Source organism: Symsagittifera roscoffensis, chromosome 1 (genome assembly GCF_963678635.1).
Source record: "Symsagittifera roscoffensis chromosome 1, txSymRosc1.1, whole genome shotgun sequence".
Taxonomy (NCBI): Eukaryota; Metazoa; Xenacoelomorpha; order Acoela; family Convolutidae; genus Symsagittifera; species Symsagittifera roscoffensis.
In genome coordinates, this window is record NC_087062.1 from 94,267,882 (window position 1) to 94,295,028 (window position 27,147).

General features: G+C 37.2%; 1 protein-coding gene across 3 annotated transcripts; it reads right to left on the reverse strand.

Moving 5' to 3' along the window:
- Positions 1 to 289: 289 nt before the first annotated feature.
- LOC134852906 (thioredoxin domain-containing protein 6-like) lies at positions 290 to 18,511 on the reverse strand. 3 transcript variants are annotated; one of them, XM_063868768.1, is made up of 15 exons: positions 18,321 to 18,511; positions 17,707 to 17,731; positions 17,036 to 17,089; positions 16,444 to 16,619; positions 16,085 to 16,201; positions 15,505 to 15,631; positions 13,699 to 13,817; positions 13,089 to 13,318; positions 12,459 to 12,719; positions 11,672 to 11,925; positions 11,282 to 11,426; positions 1,845 to 2,047; positions 1,558 to 1,722; positions 691 to 1,086; positions 290 to 486 (listed from the first exon to the last, which is right to left on the reverse strand). In XM_063868768.1, the coding sequence occupies exons 1-15, from the start codon at positions 18,351 to 18,353 to the stop codon at positions 479 to 481; spliced, it is 2,313 nt and encodes a 770-aa protein (XP_063724838.1). In that variant the 5' UTR covers positions 18,354 to 18,511; the 3' UTR covers positions 290 to 478. The 3 variants fall into 3 exon arrangements, with proteins under 3 accessions (XP_063724838.1, XP_063724854.1, XP_063724846.1); XM_063868784.1 differs by lacking the exon at positions 18,321 to 18,511 and adding an exon at positions 18,034 to 18,130; XM_063868776.1 differs by lacking the exon at positions 17,707 to 17,731 and having other exon boundaries at positions 17,036 to 17,093; positions 18,321 to 18,510.
- Between the last annotated feature and the right edge of the window lie 8,636 nt (positions 18,512 to 27,147).

Consider the following 27,147-nt stretch of genomic DNA (forward strand, 5'->3'; position numbering starts at 1 on the left):
AAGTCCGAACGTTCTTTGTTCTTAAAAATAGGAACACGATCGCGAAAACTCATTTTTCTTACTTTCCAAAAAGGTCCAAGAGTTCTTTATGTTCTAAAAAAATGGGTCGCGATTGCGAAAAAAAATTGCTTACTTTCCAAAAAAAGACCAAAAGTGATATTTGTAATACGGTGCCATTTTCAGATATCTTGTATAATCTTTTGGTCGGTTTGTAAAAAAATTTCAGGAAAAAGTAACTGCGCATTCCCAAAAATCCAAACATTCTTAAATCTCTCCACTTGAAAACTGATTGTTTGATAGATCGAAATCAATTACGATTTGCAGGATGTCTAAATTCTGGAAATATAAATTTCAATTAGTTTTTGATCCTGGTGGTTTATAAAGACGCTGTGCTGAAATGTGACCCCCGTCTCTTTCCTAGTCTCTTCTTGTCTCTTGCTGATAGTCAACTTCATTGCCCGGCAAACAATTCGCTCAATCAGGATGCTGAAATATCATAAAAGCTTACAATTTTGTAATTGCTGCTTGCGTTCTAAATGATACTCAACAATTTTATTTTTAGTTTCTGCGTTGTCAATAGAGTTTCTTAGCCCATGATTACTTAAGATTTCTTAGCCGTAATTGGAATTAACTACTAAAGTCATCAAATGTTAGGACATTTTGTATCATGTGGAAAATTGATATTTTTACCCGGTGCTTCGTCTTTTTTATCTTCCGGTTTTGTTTCTCCTTCGGGTGGTTTCTCGCCCTCTGTTCCTTCTGTTGCTGGTTTATCTTCAGCTGTTTTTTCGTCCTCAGTTTTAGTTTCATCGCCGCCCGTTTCTTCGGCTTTAGTCTCTCCTTCATCTGCTGGTTTCGTCGCGTCGGCTTCTGGCGACACCGGCTCCTCGGGTTTTTGTTCGCCTTCCTCGTTATCTTTTGGCTCTTCAGTTGTTGGCTCATCGGTTTTATTTTCTTCCGAGGTTTGCTCCTCGGCTTTTGCTTCGTCGGGTTTCTGTTCTTCGGCTGGACTCGTTTCGTCAGCTGCAGTTTTTTGTTCAGCGTCCTCTGTTGCGTCTTCGGGTTTGTCTTCAGTTGTAGCTTCTTCTGCACAAAAAAATCAAAATAGGTTCTCCATTTAGGCTTTGTTGCCAATCTGGGCTCTTTTTGCATCAGTTTTAGGGCGAATTCGATGATTTGACGAGGTTTTATATGACGGTCGATAAAGTGTGTTTGTAATTGGTAATAAAAATCTATGCGAATTTTCGTGACAATTTAACCCCATGAACAAAATTAAAGATCTGAAATTGGCAGGTGGGGACTATAGAAAAGCCCAAATCTGATATGGGGATTTGCCAAAGTATATGATATGATTCACTCATCCGATATTTTGAGCTCCTTCCTTGGCCAAATTACTTCACATGGAAATTTACCCAGCACTAATTTTCTTTTTAGTACATGATTCAAACTGTAATGGTAACATTCATGCAAGCGGAGAGCTGAAAAACTAATTTTATCATCGACCTAAAATTACTCAACCTGAGAATCCCGCCCCCTCCCCCCCCCCCCCCCCCCTACCTGTTGTTTCCCCCTCCTCTTTTTTGTCCTCTTGTTGCTGTGCGGATGGCTCCGCGGTCGCCGCTTCTTCCGCAGGCGCAGCATCTTCAGTCTTTTCTTCGTCGCCTTCAGCCGACGCTTCGTGTAGAGAAGCTGTGGTCGAATCTCTTCTCTTCTGTTCGTCATCTGAATACAGAAATTGTTGTCGATTTCAGCTGTTGTAAAACCCAAAAACTGGCTAAGGTTTTTGATCATATTTAGGCTTCTTTTTAATTGAACTTAACACATGGTGTTTGTTTTATGCTAACCGAACACTTTGGATATTTTCTCGAACGCCTGTTCGACTGTGGAGCTGCCGTGTACGGCGTTTCGCAAGATGTCATCGCCGAACATAGCTCGGATGCTGTCTGGTGCCTCGTTCTTGGCCGCCTCCGGGTCCTTGTTGCCAGCCAGCCTACGGAACTCGTTCACGGCATCTTCCCTTGTTAGTACCATGAACAAAGTGTCTCCACTAAAAAGAAGAAATGAAACGTTTAATTTGTTTTTACTTCCATCCACTTACCTTTGTCACGTTGTTAAGATCGAATTCAAATTGTTCAAAATCAATTTGAAATTTAATGATAAAAAAATTAGTGATATAAAAAATTTAATGATAGGTTACTGTCTGAACCCCAGTATATATTTGCAAAAATGAAACATAAGTGGTGTTCAACATAATTACAAATAATCTTTTAGCTTTGCATTCAGGAAGAAGAAAAATCTGGCTGGAAAATAAAATTATTTCTAAATCTGTTGCTTGAAGGTGAATAAAATCACCAGAGATTTATAATCTACTGCCTTTTTTTGATGAGTATTTAAGCAGCTGGATTTTCAGAACTCATTTGAGAACTCATGAGCGTATGCGTATGCGTCCGCAAATTTGGTTCACCGCAGAAAAATTGATTAAAATCAAAAAATGCTAAAAGTTTCACGAGTTTCAACATTAAGACACAATATCATACTATACAATTTCGAATTTGCATACTTAATCAGTTAGTTGACATTGTAATCAATGATAACATTGGATACCCTATAATGTTTTCAACATTTGCTTGCAAGAAAGATCTTTTATAAGTTTTACAGAAAAAAATTAATCAAATTCGATGTGCACTTTCGTGCCAAAATCAGATGTTTTATTAAGCAAATAATTCGTTGATTGCAAATTTTTAACATCAAGAGTGATAAGTTTTTCATTGTGATTTTTGTTACACATCAAATCATACTGCGTGCGTAAAAACTCTTGAAATTTTGATGAAATTACACTATAAACAGTTTTTGTTTCAACTTCAGAATAAAGAAATGGAACATTTGTGCTCGAGTTGGTTTTTTTAAGTTTCAATGAACATACTGAAGATACTTGTATAAGTTTTGTTGATTTTTTCGGAAAGTTTTAAATTTTTCTCAGGCAAAAGTTCAATTCGTTTTCTTTTGGTTTAGAGAAGGCAAACATCTCTTCAGCTGGGAAAGCGAAAATGGCGCTAAGAAATGAGATATATCTTGTTTCGAAAGTGGATTTTAATTTTTAAATATCCAGGCGAATGAAAAGTTACCTGTCGATCCATTTTCTCAAATTGTACTAATCTTATCGATAAAGTTGTCAATCTTACTTTGAAAGACGTAAAGGCCATTTGTTTTCTTTGAAGCTTGAATAAAAACTCAATTACTTTTTTCCTTGCCGGTGTTTTTGCCTTCATTGTACACAATTGTGAGTTTTAATTAGCTTTTTTGGCAACTGTTTCATATTGCTTAAAAGCTAATGACGTCTTGAGCTTAAGCAAAGGTAATGAATGCACTTGCGATTTGTTTTTCATTATGAGTTTTTGAATTGTGACGGCAAGATTTCGATTTTTTTAGCACGTTGCTTTGGTGTCCTACAATTTAATGACATACAATTTAACACCGTACATTTTAAAACTTAGTCATTTCAATACTAAACAATTTAAATCGACAACAATATAACTCCTATTTTCCAGTTTAACACAGTACATTTTAACACCTAGTCATTTCACTATTAAAATTAATGCTTTATGAATTCCTTATCTTAACTCTTATCACACCAAAGTTAATCCTGCAATTAACACACGCACCATAATGAAAAACTTGGTTTTTCTTAGTTATACATGCTAAAAGGAGGCTTCCCAATTTACTTAAGACTCTTATCTACAGGTTTGTAATTTATTTTCAATTAGACTTTTCGCTAAACCTTTATGATTACTAAAACAAGCTGCTTGTGCTAATTCAAAACAATTTGCCGTACAAATTCTGACAAAAATTAAATTCTGACAGTCACTTTATACTTTACTCAAGTGATAAACAAACGCAAACACAATAAACACATTATGATTGAGTCTTCTTTCGAGTTCACAGTTTCATCTAAATCACGAATTAGCGCTGGCTTTAAAAATGCTGCCATCCCTTGCATTTGAAAAAAAAGAAAAGATCGGCGATTCCTATGACATGATTGTTCAAGAAATTCAAAATGTATGCGACAGAAATTGCTTAGAACCCGAGAAAATAGAGAAAATTGACGAGTTGTGTCTGTACTTTGGCTCTACTTATATAAAAAGCTTGGTGCCAAACCGTGAAGTTTCATTCCCACCCTCCCTTTGGAACCAGCGAGATGCGGCTGTGATGGGGATTGCTCGAACAACAAATGCTGTCGAAGGCAAGTGCAATTTATTCCCAGGGCAATCGCCCTTATTTTCGGGATGCTAGGTTGGGACTAGGGGCTGGCAAACCCTTTAGCTTTGCGTTTATGTGCCAACAGTTCAAAAACAGCTGACAAAGCGATCAGGTCATAAGTTTAAGTTCGAGAATGATACTAAAAATAATGACTTTAAGGCTTTTGGCATTGGTTAAACCTTTTTTTAATTTCTATACCGGCTGAAAATGTCTAGAAAATCAGGCCATATTAGTCAAAGGACGTCTAATTATTTGCGGGCTTTTGAAGTTCATTGAACTATTGCTTGTTTTTGGTTCATTTTGGAATGATTCATTGAAAATATTGGCAAGGCCATTTCATTTTGGTTTGAAACGTTTCATTGAAATCATTTGCAAGGTCATTTCTATTCAAAACTTACGCGAATTAAGTAGCGCAAATTTGTCTGGCTTTAAATGGCAAAAATTTCTCTCGTTTAATTCTTTGATGGTTACCGAAATCCCCTTTGAAGTAAGTTTTCTTTTCATTTGGATTAAAACGGTGTTAAGTCATAGAAATTGTTTTAAATGTAGCGATGTTATATTGCTAGGCAACAAAAAGTAGGGAGTGAAATTGTAGGGTGTTAAGTTGTTTAGAGTTAAAAAGGGGGGAACCGTTGCTTTAGCGGCGATTCAATCTGGATCAAAAATAGTTCCAAATTGAATTGAGGCAAGTTAATTGATCCAACACGTGGCTAAAGGAGGCAAAATTTTGTAGGTTCTAATTTATATGCCGTAGATGGAACATATTCAAAATTGGCAAAAACGTTTGCCACTGATTTTTATCTTCAATTTGATGTCGCATTTTTAACTTTTCACTTTCAAAATTTTGCATTAGCGTTTTAAAGTTAAAATTTGAATCGTGTTCAAAAAAAAACTGCTCGAATTCATACTGACGGTGACAAATTTTTATACAGTTTTGGGTGTCTAATAAAATAACAATATAATTGAGTGATTTTTTTTGTGAGATGAGTGTTTATTTGCCAAAACTTTCTTTGCAAAGTTTAATTTGATACAGAAATATAAATCGCAGTTCATACCCAAACAAACTAAGTACATTTAAAATTTTATCAGGGCGACTATACGGCCTTTAACAGCCCAACTTGTAGTGGCCCTCAGAAAATAAAACCATTTAATTTGAAATGGCTATTTAGCTACAAAACTTGGGTTTGAGCCAATAGACCAAAAGAACATTTCAATCATTTATGAACTATCAGCAAAATGATTCATATTTATGTCTTTACAGAAAAAAATAGTTGATTCGGGCTATATGTCATCAAATCAGCTGATAGCAGAGTTTTCATCGGAAAATTATTACAATTGAGGTAGTTTGAGCTTCCGTATCGAATTTTTTGCTCGATTGACCTGCGGAAGTGAAATGACATCATATTACGGGCGTTTGACCTTATATTTCATCTAAATTTCTATTCCACAGGCTTGAAAAATTATCGCCGATTTTCGCATAACTTGTTAAATTGTTTCGATAAGTAAGCAATTGAGTAATAAAGAGTTGTCAACTGCTTGAATGCCATGATTTGCAAAGCTCAGTAATTTAATTATTTTTAGTTTTTTTTATAACTTTGTTTGGAGGATACGTTTCTGGCATCAAACAACTCGCTTACGATTTCGTTTGTTGATACATTCATAAACAAATTGTCCTTTGAAATAACTGGTACAATGTACCCTTAAGTCTAGCTAATCGTTTGCAAAAAGGATCTATATGTTCGTTCCTCAAAATTATGTTTGGTGTCGATAAAAGCTCCCTGACACGTGTAACTATCGCATAGCGTGTTTTTAGGCTCATCCAAAACATTTGTCATTCGTACAGCATACATTTTCACACTTAGTTGAATTGGTTGATGGTTTGATTAGTACAACCAGTCATCCAAATACCGGACATAAGCTGAAAAAATCCCAGTTTTTGTTCCGACTTTCGATACGAAAGTAACGGAATATTTGTGCTCTTTTTTTTTCTTCAGGCAAATTTCGACTTTTTAACTAGCCATTTTTGACGGAATTTTTTTAAATATCATTCGAAAGGTATTGTTGTCCTGAGCTCAAATTTGAAAAGATATTTCACCTGTGATCATTCTTCGTGAAGTTATGAGGGTTTAAAGATTGCCATTTTGGCCATTTTGACCAATTTGGGACAATTAACGCGCGACATATTTCGCGCTAAACGCGTGAGCGAGATTTAATCCGTCTTATAAATCGTTCCAAATTGGTTGAACGAAGCTTATTTGTCATAATTGATTTGTTACAAGGAACGAAATCTATCTTTTTGTACTTTATGTGGCGTGTGGGGGGATGATTTTCATAAAAAAATTTCAAATTTTAGAAGAAAAAACATTCGGGGCTTCGCCCAGATACGAGCAGTCTTGTTTCATTTTGCTGTGAGACAACCAGTGTGCTATCGTCAGCAAGATAGCTTATTTTACTTCAAAGGGCGCCATTAATATCATGCTTGTACAGCAGAAAAAAGGCTGCAGATCGGAACTTTGTAGCAGATCTCACCTAAATTTGCCTTGAAAATTTACTACATTTTGTTATATGCTAGTCAAATAATTTTCCGAGAGGAAGCATGTTTTCTCCCCAAGTCCATAATCTTCAACTTCTAATGGCAAAATGCCATTATGGACAGAGTCAAATGTTTTGCTTAGATAAACCAAAAAGACTTCACAAATAGTTTTTTACATAAACTGGGATTCGTGTTGTTGCTTGAACACAATGTTTTTCTCTGAACCCGAGCTGTTATTTAAGCAATCTATCATGTTTTTTCATAAATTTTTATACAGTTTTGGGTGTCTAATAAAATAACAATATAATTGAGTGATTTTTTTTGTGAGATGAGTGTTTATTTGCCAAAACTTTCTTTGCAATGTTTAATTTGATATAGAACTACAAATCGCAGTTCATACCCAAACAAACTAAGTACATATAAAATTTTATCAGGGCGGCTATACGGCGTTTAACAGCCCAACTTGTAGTGGCCCTCAGAAAATAAAACCATTTAATTTGAAATGGCTATTTAGCTACAAAACTTGGGTTTGAGCCAATAGACCAAAAGAACATATCAATCATTTATGAACTATCAGCAAAATGGTTCATATTTATGTCTTTAGCAGAAAACAAAATATTTGATTCGGGCTATATGTCATCAGATCAGCTGATAGCAGAGTTTTCATCGGAAAATTGTTACAATTGAGGTAGTTTGAGCTTCCGTATCGAATTTTTTGCTCGATTGACCTGCGGAAGGGATATGACATCATATTACGGGCGTTTGACCTAATATTTTATCTAAATTTCTATAGCACAGGCTTGAAAAATTATCGCCGATTTTCGCATAACTTGTTAAATTGTTTCGATAAGCAAGCAATTGAGTAATAAAGAGTTGTCAACTGCTTGAATGCCATGATTTGCAAAGCTCAGTAATTAAATTATTATTATTTTTTTTATATAACTTTGTTTGGAGGATACGTTTCTGGCATCAAACAACTCGCTTACGATTTCGTTTGTTGATACATTCATAAACAAATTGTTCTTTGAAATAACTGGTACAATGTACCCTTAAGTCTAGCTAATCGTTTGCAAAAAGGATCTATATGTTCGTTCCTCAAAATTATGTTTGGTGTCGATAAAAGCTCCCTGACACGTGTAACTATCGCATGGCGTTTTTTAGGCTTATCCAAAACATTTATCATTCGTACAGCATACATTTTCACACTTAGTTGAATTGGTTGATGGTTTGATTAGTACAACCAGTCATCCAAATACCGGACATAAGCTGAAAAAATCCCAGTTTTTGTTCCGACTTTCGATACGAAAGTAACGGAATATTTGTGCTCTTTTTTTTTCTTCAGGCAAATTTCGACTTTTTAACTAGCCATTTTTGACGGAATTTTTTTAAATATCATTCGAAAGGTATTGTTGTCCTGAGCTCAAATTTGAAAAGATATTTCACCTGTGATCATTCTTCGTGAAGTTATGAGGGTTTAAAGATTGCCATTTTGGCCATTTTGACCAATTTGGGACAATTAACGCGCGACATATTTCGCGCTAAACGCGTGAGCGAGATTTAATCCGTCTTATAAATCGTTCCAAATTGGTTGAACGAAGCTTATTTGTCATAATTGATTTGTTACAAGGAACGAAATCTATCTTTTTGTACTTTATGTGGCGTGTGGGGGGATGATTTTCATAAAAAAATTTCAAATTTTAGAAGAAAAAACATTCGGGGCTTCGCCCAGATACGAGCAGTCTTGTTTCATTTTGCTGTGAGACAACCAGTGTGCTATCGTCAGCAAGATAGCTTATTTTACTTCAAAGGGCGCCATTAATATCATGCTTGTACAGCAGAAAAAAGGCTGCAGATCGGAACTTTGTAGCAGATCTCACCTAAATTTGCCTTGAAAATTTACTACATTTTGTTATATGCTAGTCAAATAATTTTCCGAGAGGAAGCATGTTTTCTCCCCAAGTCCATAATCTTCAACTTCTAATGGCAAAATGCCATTATGGACAGAGTCAAATGTTTTGCTTAGATAAACCAAAAAGACTTCACAAATAGTTTTTTACATAAACTGGGATTCGTGTTGTTGCTTGAACACAATGTTTTTCTCTGAACCCGAGCTGTTATTTAAGCAATCTATCATGTTTTTTCATAAAGAACTTGTTGAAAAATCTCTCTAACTCTTGGCTTACTTTAATTATAAGACTAATTGCCGATAGTTGGATAGATCAATTTTAAGTAGCTATTTGAACACTGCAACTTCTTTGGCTAGTTTAAATACATCAGGGACATATTCCTCACCAAAACATTTGTTTCAACAGGATGCCTACTACTCGTTACTGGCTAGTGCACTCAATTTTGATATTTTGCTAGATATGCACTCTTTACAAGCTGAATTTTTATGTTCTAGTTGTTTTTAAAGTTTCTTCTTCGCTAATTTTTTCTATTACAAAAGTAAAGTCGACATCGTTAATAGAATTTTTGGCGGTATTGGATCCGTTATCTTTAATTAAAGCCGATATTGCTTCAGGAAGTTGTGGCGGCATCGGATTCGTTATTGGTGCTGCAAATTTTGGTTCAACCGAGAAATCTTTGTCAAATTTTGCGAACTTTGTTTGCGTTTAGTATTCAACCATTTCATCTGCGGTTGCATGTTCCACCCAGTAACTACAAATACTCGTTTTTATCGTTTCATCTTCGACGAGTTTTATAACAAATTGCTCGTTACACTTTGATGATATTGCTGCAACTTTTGTAATTTTATGATTACATACTTGATCTCATTTTTCAATCAATTTATATTTTTTAGCATAGCTTAAAAAAACTCATCTTCAACAATAAACGTCTCCCAGCATGATTCGTTTGGTTCGATCCGTTTTTCTAAAAACTTTTTCAAAAGTGATTAATTAGAAGTGAGGGAGGGTTATATAAAATACATAAATGTTTTTGTGTCTAGCAAGGTAGCACTTAAATGGTCAAATTCGCACATGCAGAAAAAAAGCTCTAATTGATCACTGAGGCCAAAACATACTGTGCTGTTCGCACAGCGGACCTTTTAATTACCTGATTTCAAACATAACGAGGCCAAACTGTGCACTGTATAGGCGCAAAATTTTGTGTCTGCATGTTCCTGGGTTCCAGAGACAAGTCTTATTTATTTCTTGATATTGTCAGTGTCAGGAATTCTATGAGAAATCGTGTTTTTATCTCTAGCCATTGTTTAAAAAAACGGATGCTTTTTTCAAGCGAGGAATTCCGATTATGCTTTATTAACACACCTAGATGATGTTTTTTTTTCAACACAGTTATCGGCTTTTCCTAAGTTAAGTTGGACTCTGTGCCTTTTGAAAGGATGCGATTTGCGAAGTGTTTCGCTCATTCGTATCTCTAGTTTTTTGAAGATTTCGCTTTCATATCATCAATTGACTTTAGATATCATGAAATCAGTAATCAATAAATTTTAGATATAATGATATCAATACTGATGATATCAATTGATATCATCAGTAGTCCACGCCCACTTTGCTGTAAGAATCCTACTTTTTCCGAATTCTCTAACCCGTGAACTTCAAGTAGCTGTATGATCAGCTATTAAGAACCGTTTTAAAATGAAAATCGATGTTCAATTTTGAGGATTAAGGCTCCTTGCAAACCATGGTTATGGCTTTTAGTTTTGTTCCGCAAATATGCAAATTTGATTATCACAGCTTGCCTTACACATTTTTCCACGCTCTAAGAGCTTCAAACGCTCTGAATTTTACTTTGAATTTTACTGAATTCATTGCTGGCTTAATGAAATGCCGAATTAATGGTTTAGAAAATCTGAAAAATGTAGCTGTGTTGGATAATTGTATAACAGCATCTTGAGAGGTGTAGCATTTCGTTTGTTGAATTTGATCTCTAAGTTGGACAAGTGTGACCTCTATTTTTAAGTTTTTGATCGTTTCATCAGAATTTGCTTCAGCAATGAATCTAACAAACTACAAGAAAGCGTCCGTCAGTGTTCCGACTTGTTGTTCCGAGAAAGAAAAATCCATTCTCATTACGTAATAACTCCAGGTCGATATGCATTTGAGGCTTTCTATTGATCTCTCTGGTGCAGAAAAAATTGGTAAATTAATCTCTTTTCATTCTGCTTTCTATTTATTAAATTTATCAATTTAGTCTAATTGGGCAACATTGGAATGGTATGCAGTGAGGCCAAAACATACTGTGCTGTTCGCACAGCGGACCTTTTTATTACCTGATTTCAAACATAACGAGGCCAAACTGTGCACTGTATAGGCGCAAAATTTTGTGTCTGCATGTTCCTGGGTTCCAGAGACAAGTCTTTAAACACGTTAAAATTTTGTCGGAACGCTCAAAGAAAATGAAAGAACAAAAGAAGATCAAAGGGAGCGTCCTGGAATCCGCTCATAATTCACAAAGTGCACATTTTTGGCCGCGTAATAAATAAGTTTTTTTTGTCACTTCTTGAATTTTATATGTAAAATGACTCGCCTGGACATGAATTCGACTAGTTGGTCGAAGAACTCCTTGTCAGCGTGTTCTCCGTAGAAGCTCTCTGCCATCTCCTTGGTCAAGTGCGACTCCTTCTGAGAAGACACTTCAAACCCAGCCTCTCGGATTCGCGCCATTATCTCCTCTAAACACAGAAAACACGCCAAATAAACATGCCTCTGTTAAGACACGAGATTCAAAACTTGAAGATTCAAAAGGCTTTTAGTGCTTTTATTCGTTAAACACTAATCAAATTTTTTGACCACAGAAATTCAAAGAAAACATTTGTCTTACCTTCCTTAAAAATCTCAACTAATTGTTACGATTCAGTGGGTGTGAAAGGGAGAATTGAGAGAAGACTCGGAGAACGAAATTGTATTAAAAAATAACCTTTCTTGTTCATAGCGTTTGGCTTAATTACAGCCAGAGTCTTTTCCTTGGGGAAGAAGAACTCAATCTCCTTCTCTGCGGCCTCCGGACTATCCGATCCGTGCAGCTGGTTCACTTGGGCTGCCTCCACATCGAACTGGGCTCTGAGACAGGAAGGGTTTTCTTGGGCCGCTTCTTTCTCCTTGGGGCCAAGCATGCCTCGCCACCGGTCGATGGCGTCTTCTCGCGCCAAGCCCAATGCCAACACTGGACCACTACAAACAAAGGCTCATATCAATTTGGATCTTTATAACAATTCCAATACGAAGTCTATTAAAGAATATAATCGCCTTAAGAATATAAGTTCTGAACTCGACTGAATATGAAGAAAAAATAACATTGGAACTTCGAAACAAAATGTCTCTTTTCGCCAAAGGAGTGCTATAAGATATCTCAAGTTAACTACTAGTTTGATCAGATTTCTCAGCGGCTGTTTGTAAGTTATTGAATCCAAAATTGTTTTGGTTTTATCAAGTCTCATTACTTTTCTGTTGCTTTCTTATTTGGTTCATAGTCATACGTATGGCCGTTGTAAAAATGGCAAAATTTAATAAAAAATCGATAGAAGTTGTTAATTGAAAACCGTCTTTATTATCGCCTTTATTTATTATCGCCTTTTTTATTTTCTTGCACGCTCGACCCTAACCTCCCATAAGCCAGGGCCAAATTGTGAAAAAAAATGAACAATGCTCGCTAAACTAAATGGAATGAAAATTGTGCGGGTGAAATTGTGTGTACACAACGTTACCTTGTCATGTTGTCGACGAGCATTTGGAAAAACGGTTCATCCTTGTGCTCTGCGTAGAATCCCTCTGCCTGCTCCCGAGTCAGATGGAGTTCCTTTTGGAGGGCCACGTCGAAGCCACTGGCCTTGATCTGGGACAGGATCTCCTCCCCTCTCTCCCGGTATGCATCTGGTCTGATGATGGCAAGAGTACGCTGCAGCTTGCCCGGCTCTTTCTGCTCCTGCATCGGAAGGTCCGCGTTGGGAAAGAAGAATGCAAGCTCGCTAGAACAAAAACAAATTCAGAAAATTCTATATTTTTTGCACTTTTTCTAGTTTCACATTGAATTTTTATATACATTTTTACCCCTTAACAATTATTCATGCAAGAATAAAATTTTACTCGGCAATAACTTTAGCCCACTATTTTCTAAGCACACTTAATTCTTGATTTAAAATTTTTCCTTTAAAATTTTTTTAAAATTTTATTGGAAACTTTTTTTGACTTCGTCAGATCAAGAAAAAATCATTTTCTGCAGTACAGTTTTATCCGTTTTTACTTGTAATTTTTGATTGGAATTTCATTGAAACAGAAACTGATCGAACTTTCGAGAACTAAAGAACAAATTCAACTATTTAGAGTAAAATTCTCACTTTGCTGCCTGCTCCTTGGAATCGGCGGCGTGGACTCCGTTGACCAGTTTACTGGTGCCGTACAGTGCTCGCAGGGACTCCGGGTCCTCCTCTTTGGCCTTCTCGGCGTCGGTTGGTCCGACTAGTTTCCTCAGTTCGGGAATTACTTCTTCGCCCGTGGCACCCTTGGTCACTATGGCGATGTGACAGGGGCCTCCAGTCATCAGCTCAATTAGCTCTTCGAACCACGGCTGAAAACAAGAGTACAATCCTTCTAAGTGATTCCTCAGTTAAATCCTTGTTATCCAATTAGCGTTGTTTCCTCCGATTTAAATCATAAATACCATATTACACAAGCTCTTTTTCAAGAAAAGAACAATTAGCCTAAAACTTACCAAACAACTATTTAAATATTGGTTTCTGGAGGAACATTAAGAAAAGCCGGCTAATACTTGTTCCGTCGTTCAGATTCCCGGGTGAACTATTTAATTAATGTCATTAAAAAGATCCATCAATTAAAAAATCACGAAAGTGTAAGAAAATTTATTGCATTTTTACGGGGAGTAATGCAAGACTGATCGAAAATAGTTTCCGTTCAAAACTTTATAATGGTGGTTGTTTTTTTTGTTACCTCCTCCTCGTGCACCTTGTACATTTCCCTCGTCTCCTCCTCCGTCAACTGCTTCTCCTCTGATTTGACGATCTCCATCCCATTCTCCCGCAGCTTCTCCAAGATCTCCTCCACGTGACCTATAACACGTCAGAGTCATACTAACCATACCATGTCCAGTAGCGGATTTAGGGGGGGGGGGGGGAGGGTGCGTCAATATATACTAGATTTGATGGGGGAGCGCGCTTTGAAAAAACAAAGCGATTTTTTGGTCAAAATTTTCCAAAAAAGTGCCTAAAAATGCTCTTTGGCCTGTTTTTTTTCGAAAAATTTGCATGCGGCGCAGAAAACATGGTCAAAATGGGTCTTTTTAGTGATTTGGGAGACCTCAGAAAATCAATTTGGTCGAATTAAAAAAAAGATCGACAAAACTTTCGTTTTTTTTTGAAAATCCCCCCCCCCCTCGAGAAGCTCATAGATCCACCCCTGAACGCATCATACCATTATAACGCTTGCGATAAAATCGTTTGTGGTAAGCAAGCGTTATCAAACTAGAATATAGACTTTTTTCTAGTTAACAACTAGTTTGACAGAATCACTTGAATCATTTGATAGCTTGCTTTATTAATGAAGGTAAGTTTTAGCAAAATGTGTGTCCAGTAGGAGCTAGAAATTCAAAGAGGTTTAAGATCATCATTTTTTTTTATTTCTATGTCGCGAAGGATCAAGGTTTCGAATCCGAGACTATGTCAGTTTTTCTAACTCTTATATAGGTCGCGATGATTTGTTTTTTTTTCAGGAAAAAGTCTCAAACTTTGTTCAGGCTCAAACTTACTTTTTCGCGGTTTGACTTTTTGATTTCTTTTTAAATTCAGTTCATTTCTTTTAGTAAAAGGAAGGCAAACTCCACTATCGGTTGTTAAAATCACGAGAAACGTGACTTCTAATTTTGAAAATCGGAATTTAATTATCAGATTTCCCTGCGGAATAAAAAGTTTACCCAATGATCCAGTTTTCTCAAATTGAATTAGCTTCATCAAAAAGTGCTAAATATAATTTGTTCTAGAAATTCAAAGAGGTTTAAGTCATCTATTTGTTCTTCGAAGTTCGAAGGTTGAGATTTTTTCAAAATACAAGTTAGTTTTCTTGCGTTCATTTGTTTTTTCCAACTGTCAGATGGCTATGCTCATTATAGTTGCAAGTGTTGTTCATTTTGTAGGAGACTTCAAATTTTTTAATCACTTCAAAATCATTTTTTTTCGGCTGAACTGGTGTCTGCTGAAAAATTGTCGGCTTTGTTTCGGCTTCGTCAGTTTTATTCAGTTGCTACTTTAAAATTCAAATGTTTTGCTTGGCATGTTTTCCTAGATTGAAATTTTATCGAGACATACGAAAATTTTAGTAAACCTGGTTTGCTTTCAACATTTTTTTGTACTTCTAATATTTTTTATGTTTGTTTTGTATCGCAATTGATGCGAAGCTCCACTTCGTCTCTGTGTACCACGTTTTTTTATCATAAGAAAAATTTGAGGTTATAATGAGATCTGGCACTGTTTTTGTTGAATTCTAATTAATATGAGATTGTTTCCCCAAAATATTGCATTTCACAATGAAACTGCCGGATAAGTCCAATAAAAGTTAATGCTTTTTAAAACTAAATCAAAATTCTAAAAATGCAATTACTGAAATTTTATTTTAGAAAAATCTGATTTCACCCACCGTTTTTTTATTAAGAATTCTTATCTTGATTTCCGTTATGTGTGTTTTATATGAACATGACAATAGTGTATGATAGTTCTTTCAGAAAAGACTTCTAGAGTTTCTTACCGGCCTCGACAGCGTCTGGCTTGATGACGAACACGGAGCATGTCTTGGGAACTGGCTTCGGCTTCAGAGCCTCCAGTCTCGCGTCTTCCTCGGCCTGTCTTTGAGCTTCCAATTGTGGATCCACGTACTGTACAAAAATCACCACAAGTCATTTCAGCCGCCAGAGAACAAGTATGTAAATACTATATTATTCATATATTTGAATAAATCGGGAAGCTGTTTTGGAAATTTTTGCGTATTTTAAAAGGGCCAGCTAGCTAAAGGAGCTCATATAACATTCTTGACTCAAAAGAGTGCCATACAAGTCTTTCGAGTCAATGGATATCTCAAAATAGTACAAATAGGGACCCTTTGGGTCGGCAGGGGGTCGAATCCCTGAGAAGGGGGGTTCGCTTCCCTCCCTCCATTAGTCCGCTCCTGGTTCTTGAGAAATTTTTCAGGTAAAAGGCAAAATGCGCGTTTAATGAGCTTTATCTACACTTTTCCAAATTGCAAATCTAAATGTCATTCAAGTCATGTTTCAGTTAAGAAAACGTCTGAATTGAGTCAAAGTCGGAGTTTGAGGTGACTCATCACTTACCTCTGCCCGCTCTGCATCTCCCGACTGTACTTTGTGTTCCTTGGTCAGTTGCTCTTGGATTGTCCTCTCCAGTGCAGGTGCATTGCAACTACGAACCACTGATTGCAATTTACCGCCCTAAATAATTAAGTGGTGGTTTCATCCATTGTCGGCTGCCAAATGGGCTCAAGCCTCTAAGCAAACACCAGTGCGTAACCAGAATTTCGCAAAGAAGAATTCTTTTTCCGTCTATTTTTTGAGGTTTTCTTTGATGAAAATAATTTTACGAGCATCTTCCCAAAGTTTTAGCAATTTGTCCACCTTCTGTAGTAGAACAAAATATATCACTTGGTCTCTAACTTTTTAGCCTCCTAACTTACAGCGTAAAACAGAAAAGTGGGTTTGCATTTTCCTCTGTAGAAAGATAGGGCGGATATGTTGTCTGTCTCTGCCACGGCGAAGCCCAGTAGGTCATCTCCAAGTTCGTTCTTCACCCTCCGGAACAGAGCCACGGTTGCTTTGCAAGGACCTGCCCACTTCTGATACGCATCAATCACTGCAGCGGCAAAAAAGGTAAAATTTCAGGTTTTCACTTGAAGATATCCGCAGAAACTTGACCTCTTTACTTAAATTTTTATTATGATATTTACAAACGAACTCAATATTTGATCAATCAAATTAATTTTTTTCCTATGATTTTTTTCTATCATGAATATGCGCCTAAAAAGTCTAGTGTTTAGCTAAAAGTCTTCAGAAGAGATTAAGTTTAAAGTGGTTCAAAATATCAAAAACGCAACTGTATTGACTATTTTGTCCCTAAAGATCTTTATCACTGCTCCAGTTAGAAACCATCGGAAAAGCAGGAGAAAAATAATTTGACAGCTTTTTTAAACCGTTGTGAGCGAGAACTATTTTTCAACTGAATTTTGGCAGTTTCGATTTTTTCCATGGTTCAAGATAGTAGTACTTTACCTAGAATTCCGTTGTGCTCCAACTCTTTTTCCCATTGCTCATCATTCAGAATCTCTTTCTGAAAATTAGTTCAAGTAAGTCCCGATTCAGGTATCTAGTAAACACGACATCCAATCACTCTACTTCGAAAGGGGCGTTACTCATGTCTGAAGGACCGAATGAGCAACCAGAATGCACTATTGATAAGTTGGAAAGAATTGAGTAATAGCTGAACCAATCAGCTTAAGACAGTTTAAAGGGCACTGATTGGTTGAGAATTTTAGCGCATTCGGTTCTTCGCCCATGATAATACCCCTTACCTGGGCAATAATGTTGAAAAATTGTATCAAACCGAAAACAAAATGAACATGAGCTTCGAATAGCATGAATTTTTTTGCCCAAAATATGAAAAAAAAACTAAAAGAAACAGAAAGAATCAGACTTTAATACTGTCTAAAAGCTCAAACTACCAAACGTTAACTTACTTTTAGACAATTTTTCAGGTGCGTCCATTCTTACTTGTCACTGATGTGTAATTTTGACCCAAAAGTTAAGAAAAAAAATAAAACCTGATGAGAAGAAAGTTCCTATGAGGAAAATTTTGTTAATATTGATTTAAAAATTGGCTAAAATTTAAGTCTTTGAGCTTTTCTGAAAACATTTCCGCCCGAAAAAGCCGTGAATGGACGCACGTTTCCCGTAGAACTGTCCTCGTCGCTGGAAAATGGATTATGTTAAGGGAGTAGAAATATTCAGCAATTAAATCAACCGTAGTATTTAATACTGAAGATAAATTTTTTTAAAATCTTCTAAAACTAAAATAACCCAAGCGTCAAATGGTAGATGAAAAATTATTTCTTGTATTCCTTCATGAACATAATATAGTTTATTTAATTAACTTTTGCAATTTTGCAGCGCCAAAAAGCTCAATTAGAGAAGCCATTCTTGAAAATATTCACATTTGGTTCGAATTTCTGAGGCTGAAAAAATGCGGAATTGATTCAAGTTTTTTAACTCACGTGGTTCATCAGAAATTTTTTTAACTGTTTAGTGGGAACAAAATGAAACGAAAAAGAAGCAAAAAAAAAAGATAAATCAACGTTAAAAATATATTGGAAAGAATAAAATGATTTTTTGTAAGTTGCTCCAAAAAATTAAAAATTTATACTACTGAATTATTAATTTCTACGTTTGTTTTTATAGCCTGGCTTTCTTTTTTAGGCCGAAATACTTTTTAAAAGTATGAACATAATACATGGCACTGTGCTTAACCAAGAATGTTTTTTCTAAAAAAAATGTGACTCACTTGAAGGGCAACCTCTTGCTTCTTTTTAGCCATGTTTTTCCTGTTTTTCTCCTAAAGTGCCGAGTTTGTTTTGTTTTCTCTTTTTTCAGCTAGCAGTCAATTGAATTTATGTATTAAGATGGTATGCTTATGCTACTGATTTGAATGCGTGTTTTTTAGCATGTAGTTTAAACAGGTGTTCTTTTGCATCGGTGTTGGCGTGCACGTTTTGTCTGAATTAGAGCACGTGCATATACCATAACAAAAAGAGGTGAGCCATACCGTACTGTGATGCGTGAAAAAACCATATGGAAAGGTTTTGATTAGGGAATACTGAAATTAGGGGCTAAGTTTAATGCAGAGCTACCAGAAAGCTCTGAAAACTTAAAAAAAACTGAACAAAAAGAAAACATCTGAAAAAAATTGATTTTATTTAATAGGTCTTATGCATCTCGCTTAGATAATTTCTTTTTTATTTCAAAAAACTCTTTCTGTCTGGGTTAATAAGAAGAGCGCGACCGTTGGAAGCTAAAAAATGGCTAAACTATGAAAATGAACAGTAAGCTTTGGTTATCTCATATGCAGTGTACACCCTGCTGTCTTTTTGGTGCTTCAGGACAGCTCGGAAAATCAATTTGGTCGACCTAAAACAGCTATCAAAATTTTTTGAAAATCCTTCCCTTCTCTCGACAAAATCCGAAATCCGAGTCAAGTGATTTATTGGTTTCCAATGTCATGAACGCTCGATCATTCAGATACATCTGGATGAAGACCTTATTTTATTTAGGATACAGTTTGGATTCTGATCTCATATGAAAAGCTCTTATTTGAGGTCAGATTCTCACTTAAGTTGAACCATCAAAGAGTTACTTCGAGAATATTTTTTGAATCGCATCCAACACCGTTTAAAATAGTTTGAGATATATTTTTGGAGCTGCTGCTGAGCCCAATCAGAAGTACATAGTGTGAATGCTAGAACTTTTGAGAATCTCGTGGTTTTTGTAGAAACTGTAGAAACTGTTTTTTGAAACCTTTCGACCACTTATGGCCCTGGGAAACAAACACATTGAGGCAAGTTATGAGTTTTCCAACTGTTTTTTTATGGCTTGCAAAATTTTTCTGGATTCTAGTTCAGTTTTACTACTAGTTAACATAACACAATTAATTGAATCATTTGACACCTCGGTTCATTGGAAGTCAAAATCAACAAGCTCAAAAAATTCGCGCAGGACCTGTTTTTTTTCTTGCAAACGGAAAGTATTTTCTCGCGTGACAATTTTTTTTTGTGTTTTTGCTAACTTTTGTCGTTTTAGTTGCCATGTCAAAAATGTAAGCATGTTTTGTTTCCAATTAATCCCAGTTGTGTGTAAGTTATTACATTCATAGAAATTTTGCCGAAATTGTTTTAAATATAGCTTTTGAATTGTTTTTATTTTTACATTTTTTCGAAAATTTTCTTTTTGTCTTTGTATTCTTCTTTTATTTGGAAGAAAAAACTTATCAACGCCTTGCCTTAAAATTTTGATTTTTACCAATTGCAATAGTTTTATTAGTTTTTAGAAATCATGTATATGCATGTTCTACGGCTTCATTCACATGGTTTGCGTCTATCAAGTGAGCTTTTATGGCATATAAGGTTTCATAATTGGCCAGAGGATACCTACTTTTTTTGATAATTTGATTGTTTGAAAAATAGGCAGCATGTTATTGTGTTTTACAGTAATTTTTTCTACGCTTTGCTTCTGGCTCATTTTTTCTATCCGTTTCGCCTCTGTGTAACATTTTTTGTGTCGCTTATATGCACATAAATGGCTACAATATAATAATACCTGAAAAAAAAGTTGGGGGGTCAAGACAATACTTTTTTATTGAAGATAGTAGCGTTTCAAATTTTATTCTTTTATAATCCTGATATTGCTCAATTCTTTTGATTTGGTAAACTTACATTCTCAGTTCGGCGAAGCGCTGAATTGAACCATTAAACTATTAATTTTAAGTCATATGAAATAAGTTTGTAAGAAATCCACTTACTACGCAGATATCATCATAAATTACGAACAAAAAAAAACATTTTCGGGTTGTTAAGAAAATATTTTTTCTGTGACAAAAAAATTCCTAATTGGGTTAAACCGTCTTCTCAATCTAAATCTTTTTCAGAGGAAGAATAAAGGGAGTGTTTACTTTTTATTTTCAAGTGTAATTTAATTTCACGTAACTAAAAAATTCATTCATATCCCAACTAAACGGCCCTCAGTATTCTGTCCACAGCACTTCTGATCTGGAAATGCGGCGATCAATATTTGGTTCAAGACAGTAGTAGTCGGCCCCTGGTCAATGTGCTCGACTTATAATTCGACTTTAAAAGTCAAAAATGCGCAGATTTCCGGCTGAAACTCCGCGGTCAAAAAGCAATTTTAAGTTGAGCACAAAGTCGAAACATATCCATATTTGCTCAGAAAAGTCAAAACATAGGTCGAGCACTATCGAAACATACATGATTTTGGTCATCAAGTTCGATACATAGGCCGAGAACAGTGAAAACATAGTTCGAGCACAGTTGAAATATAGGTCGAGCACAATCTTAATTTTCAATGTTTTATCTTTTTTTAATATTTCAATTGAAATTAAATCGGAAACTGAGCAAAACAATTGCCTAAAAAAGACGTCCATCAGAAAATCGTGATCAGCAACAAACTTTTGATAAAACATGCGTACTACAAAACTAAAAATTTCAGAGGGAATCTTCAAGTTTTCGAGATTTAAGAGTTCCTGCGGCGGGAAAAAAAAATTTTGCCAAACTTTCTTCAAACATCAGTTCAGATGTTCAGATTAACTTTTTTAGTCCAGATTTTAAAAAAAATTAAAAAAAAAACTTGAAAACTTTAATTTAAAAAAAAATATTTTTTGATGCCAGAGGTTTGTTTTCCTCTGATTCTTATAATTCATTTTCATCTCAAGCAACATCACCCGAAAGGCATACATTATCATTTTTTTCAATTTAGTTATGTCAGCTGATAGTCAAGAAAGTCGAAACATAGTTCGAGTACAATCGAAACATAGGTCGAGCACATTCGTATTTAAGGTCAACCATCTCTAAATTTTCAAAAATCTTAATTTTTTGAAGAGTTCAATTAAGCTTGAGGCAGAAATTGATCAAAAAATTGCTCAAAAAAGACGTACAGGAATAGATAAAGGCATTATGTCGAGAAAAAAGAAAGAGTGGAAACATACCCATTTTTGGTCGAGAAAATCGAAACATGTGAGCTGGGTCGAACAAAGTCGTATACTTTTTTCATGGATCGAGAAAGTCAAAATATGCAAAGATTCGTTCGAGGAAGTCAAAATATACCAAAATTTGGTCGAAAACATTGAAAAATAGAAAAAATATTGGTCGAGACGGTCAAAACATACCAATTTGTCGTCCAGTAACTATTTTTGTTCAATATCGCAACCACTAACTGTCAACTATTTAGATATTATTGTCATTTCTGTTTATAAGTTCCTTTGCGGCCAGCCGGACAATCATATTTCATATCTATCAAATCATACTTGTCAGCAGGGGCGGAATTAGAGGGGCGCGGGGGACGTTTCCCCTTCCTCGGGGATTCGACCCCCTACCGACCCATAGGGTTCCCCCTATGAACTATTTTGAGATGTCCAATTTTGGCTGACGGACCACAAAACTGTTCTAAAGGCGCCTTAGACGCCAATATATACTAATTTTGAGGGAGAGCGCGCGCCGAAAAAACGCGCATTTTGGTCAAAACAGCTCAACAAAATTTTCGATTTTTATTTGAATATCTGCCTCCCCCTCAAGAAAATCCTAGATCCGCCCGTGCTCGTCAGTAAGCAGACATTCTTGCGAAACTGTCACTCTTATTAAGAGCGTGTTTGAATGTCTCCTTGCAAAACGAGTTTTAAAAATTCATTTTTCAAAGCAAACTTTTCAATTTAAAAGAAGTTGTGGATCTTTTTTGAAAATCGAATTGCTTAAGACTGTACCATTAGTAAATTAAAAGTTTTATAGCTATACCCCGCTGGCTGTGTGGTGATTAGGAAAACTTATCTGCTAAACTGCCTCTTTGCTTACTAGATTATCGGCAGATCCGCAATTTGCGCCGCGGTCAATGCCCGATTAAAATAGAATGCCGTCGGATTGAATTAAGGTTTCGCTATTACTCCCCATGTAAAACGAGTAATCCAGTACTCCCACAGCATTGGTACTTCCGTGCATTTACTAGGCCAAAACGCCGTAATTGCGAGTTGGTTTTTTACTGTTCCCGCGCCGTATCCTGCTTGCTGCGCCATGTGAAAAACGCAGAATTCAAGACTGTAAGTTTCCAACGTAATGAATAACTGAACTATAAATTCAATGGTACTTCAACTGTTTCAGATGTCAAGTGTATGCGACCACCACTGGCAGGTACTTATCAAAACCGCACCAAGGACCTGGCCAGCACCGATGGCGCCAGAATGAACTCAATATATATAGACTGAATGAACTGAATTAACTGATAATATATATATATATATGACATTCCCTCAAATAACACTTTTAAATCGTACTTTATAATTTTAACCAATGAACCAAATTTTTTTGAGTTTTAGACCTACAGTGGACATAGTTTTGAGTTATTAATCAAAGTTTTTGTTTCCAATCATGACTGGTTTCATCTTCCTAATTCGTGTCACGTTTCCTGTCTCCTTCCCCCTTCTTCCTCCGAGATTTGAAAATGCTGTCAATCATTACGCCTCCGAATTTGGTAACTGCAGTTCGTTTCCTAGAACTCTTTTTCGACCCCTCCCCATCTGAGTCCTGAGACTCCTGACTTGAATACGACACTAATCATTGTCTTCTTACCCGCTCCCCCTTCTTTTTCGGTATCTTTCCCGATTGTGCATCGCCGCTTACATTAGGGACGCTTTCCCCGTTTCCGATACTAGTCTCTGGTCGTTTACTCGTCGTATCGTGTCCTTCGGACGGTTTCGCACCGCCTCCGCCGGATGTTTCCGCCTCGCCTTCTGTATTTTTCCTCGCCAGCGGTGTATTCGATATGTCGCCATCACTGGGTCCAGCCCCCAGTTCATCCCTCGTTCCCTGTAGTCCGGCATATCGCGAAATTTGTAATGGTTCGTACTCGGAAGCCGAATCGGAATCGTCCTCGTTATCCCAATTTTGCGATTTAGCGCGCGTCCCAGCTTGTATAGTCTTCCTCGCATTCGCACCCGCGGCCTTTTTTTCCTCTGCTCGCTTTAGATCGGCCCTTCATTTCAACGCAACCATCGTTGGAGGCTTTGGCGTTACCGTCTCCGAGAATTTCGGTGCATTTGGATTCAGCGTTTTACCCGCGACCCCACCTTTCCTAAGCACAGAGCCATTAGATAAGGTTAAAATATGTTGAGACTCACAACTACTTTTTGTTTTAAAGGTCTATACCTTTTATTGGTATCCTTGATGCGCGGAAACAAGAGCTCCGTCCGCTTGTGTTTGACGATTTGGCGTTTGTGCATCTGCGTCCCGCGATTTCACTCCCAGGGAGTATTTGGATCCAACCACCGGCGCCGAGCCACGATCAGCAACCGAAACCAACTGATCACCTGCAAGTTTCCTGGGGTGATTTATATGCTCGACGTCATAGTCTACGTCCGATCGATCTTCCCAATCAGTTGTCATTGGTGGCGGAAATTTGATCGCCCCCGGGTCATCAGAATCTAAACAGGCAGCTTTCTGTTTCAATACGCTGTTCCGGTTTAGGTTTTGCAACGACGGCTTCTTTTTAAGGTTCCGAAGGACAGTATTTGCCTACCGGCCATGGTGAGCTTCAAACGGCGATCTTTTGAGCGTAGCATTAGGAGCAAATCTAAGAGCACTAAGCGCTCGTTCCACCATCGATTCGAGATTTCCAATATCTTTTTCTTTTGCGTAGGTTAAAACAAAGTTTTTCAGACACAGCCAGTGGCTCGATGATCGTTTACAGGGGAATATTGTTTCATAAATTTGAGAACTTTGTCGCTCTTACTATTCCCGAAAATCATCGCCGAAGGCCATCGCGAAAATCGATCAACAGATACCAAGACATTTTTACTCGATTCATTTAATTACTTAATCGGACCCCAAAAATCTAATTGCCCGCATTCATTAGGCTCTTTAGGTTCATATACCTTTCCAATGTCACCCTTGGCGCACAATAGCTTAAGGCTTTTACCTGCTTCGGTGCACTCTTTGCACCCATCTGCGGCCGCCACCAAACTCCGGTGGATGTAGGGAAACCACTCGTCCCTCGCCGCATCGAACATTTTTGAGCACCCGTGGTGGAAACAACGGATTCTATTGACCACCGTCTTTCTGAGTGGAATTGGGATGACGAGTCGTCGTCCATCCACAGACAATTTTCCCGCACGTGGAAATCGTGGGTATGCTGTCCCAGATAAGCACCCATTGCTTTTATTTTCCGCTCAAGCTCAGGCTCTTTACTCTCCACCAATTCTTTGATAGTACGCATTTGGGGGCCCCATTTGTAATTGGCCTCCACGAGTATGAGATTGAGTAATTCAGGTAAGGCATCGCTCTTCTTAACATTTTTGCAATCTCTGGGGATTACTCACATGATTACGTTTCCCGGGTATGCCGCCGGAAACATCCCCCCCCCCCAAACGCCGAAGGAATTGAGAATACCGTATTGCACTTAACATCTCGGGTATGTGTTGTCTCCGCCTCCAGTCTAGCATCCACCAACTCCACTTCACTGCTGTTTCCACTTGTAATTTGTAATTGACACTCAGTGATCGATTTGACGATATTCGCGCCTTTGCGGTCATTACACTCAATTATACGCGTCACTGCATTCTAATTGGCTAACCGATGGTCACGCGTTTTGCCGTCCTCCTCCGGTAGAGAATTTAGATTAATTGCTCCAATTCGGCGCTCATTAGCTGAAACAACTAATTTCCTTGACGTGTTAATAGTCCCTCCGGTGGTTTTCTGCTTGTTATAGCCGAGCGAATTGGTAATTGAATGCAATTTAGCAACCGTGAACGTGTTACATAAAGGCTCACCCATGTAGCTTCCCCCACCGGGTGCCTTGATAAATAATCCGCCAGGCCGATTTTAGCCCCTGGCATATGTTCAATTACAAAATCAAAAGGAATAATTCGATCGATCCAACGGGTTAATCGTGTTAGCTTCCCCCACCGGGTGCCTTGATAAATAATCCGCCAGACCGATTTTAGCCCCTGGCATATGTTCAAGCGTGAACGTGTGAACATATGCCAGGGGTTTGTTTTTCTTATTGTTTCCATTCAATAATGACACTAAAGCTTTATGATCTGTTACAACAGTAAATTTTGTACCGAAAATGTAATTTCTAAAACACTGCGAACCCCAAACTACGGCCAACATTTCTAATTCATTCGTCAAATATTTCTTCTCCGTCGCATTCAAAAACCGAGATGCAAATGAAATAGGTCGACAACCCTCGGTGCCGAGTTGTTTGAGTACTGCTCCTAGCCCGTTATGGCTCGCATCGCACACAATTCGGATATCTTTGTGCACGTCAAAATGCTTTAGTTCTACAATGTTCGCGACTTGCTTCTTGAGCATTTCAAATGCTACTTGACATTCGTTTTTCCACACGAAATCATTCTTCTTACTAAGCAGCGGGCGTAGTGGCGCCGAAATTTCCGCTAACGAGGGTAAATGTTTGTGAAGACTATGAATAGAACCCATAAATGACTTCAGTTGCAATAGAGTTCTCGGAGCGACTAACTTATCAATCGGGTCCAATTTACGAACCATTGGCGTAATCCCAGATTTCGTTATCCGATGTCCTAACCATTTGCATTCATTTTTCGCAAATTGACATTTTTCCAACTTCAAAGCCATGTTTTTTATCTAATTTCGATAAAATCTTCTCCATTCAGGCAATATGTTCAATTTTGGTACCTTTTGAAAGTACCATAATATCATCTATGAAAGCGTGCTTGCACGGAAATTCAGAAAGAACAGTATCCATTACCCATTGAAATTCCGCCGTAATAGTTGTTAACCCATAGAATCCCGTCTTGAAACGATACGTACCGGTGGAGCGACCTCCCACCAAAAAAAATTACAATGTTTGCTAGGATTTTCACTTAGTGGTAATTGTCCGTATGCGTATGTGAGATCCATTATTGAGAAGAAAACATCCCCCTGTTTCCGTTCGCTTATTGTTTGGCACACAATATCCATTATTTCTTCAAAATTGTGCATTTGATATTTGTTTTTTTTTGTACTTGCTTATTCAGTTTTCTTGATTCTAGTGCAAGCTTCACGGAGCCGTCCTTTTTCACCGTAATGACAATAGGGGAGAAAAAATGCTTATCTGAACATGTTTACAACTTTTAGATATGACCTTGTTCCCAGAGTTTCTCGATCTCTTTATCAACTTTTTCTTGCAATGTTATGGGCACTCGCCTGCCCTTTTGTTGGATCGGAATTAAGTTCTTGAAAAATTCTGCCTGCACTTTATAATTACGGATGCACCCTACCCTGCGAAAAAGATGGTGAAATTGCTTACTGAAATGTCTCTGCCAATCATCCAAATCGTCATCCAACTCCTTAGTATTACCAATTTGCTGGATATTGTGCGCCCCCTAGTCCGATGGCGCTTGAACCAACATCAATCCCAGTTCAGGCACCAAGTCCCGGCCGATAATATATTTTATGCAGCCTCCGATGACATTGATGGTTGCAGTGGTTGTCCATTCATTGGATTGGAGTGTAACTATCATTTTGCCCAAAAACTTCAGCGGGTTGTTCCCGTAGTCCCGAAACTGATCATCCTTTGGATCCAACTGCTGCAGACGCACA

Bases quoted from the DNA above. Each gene is read 5' to 3' on its own strand.
- LOC134852906 (XM_063868768.1), bottom strand. From the start codon at position 18,353: ATGGCTAAAAAGAAGCAAGAGGTTGCCCTTCAA. The intron at 1,723-1,844 runs GTTAGCATAAAA...TTCTGTATTCAG, and splicing joins GAAAATATCCAAAGTGTTCG to ATGACGAACAGAAGAGAAGA. The intron at 1,087-1,557 runs GTAGGGGGGGGG...TTTTTTGTGCAG, and splicing joins AGAGGAGGGGGAAACAACAG to AAGAAGCTACAACTGAAGAC.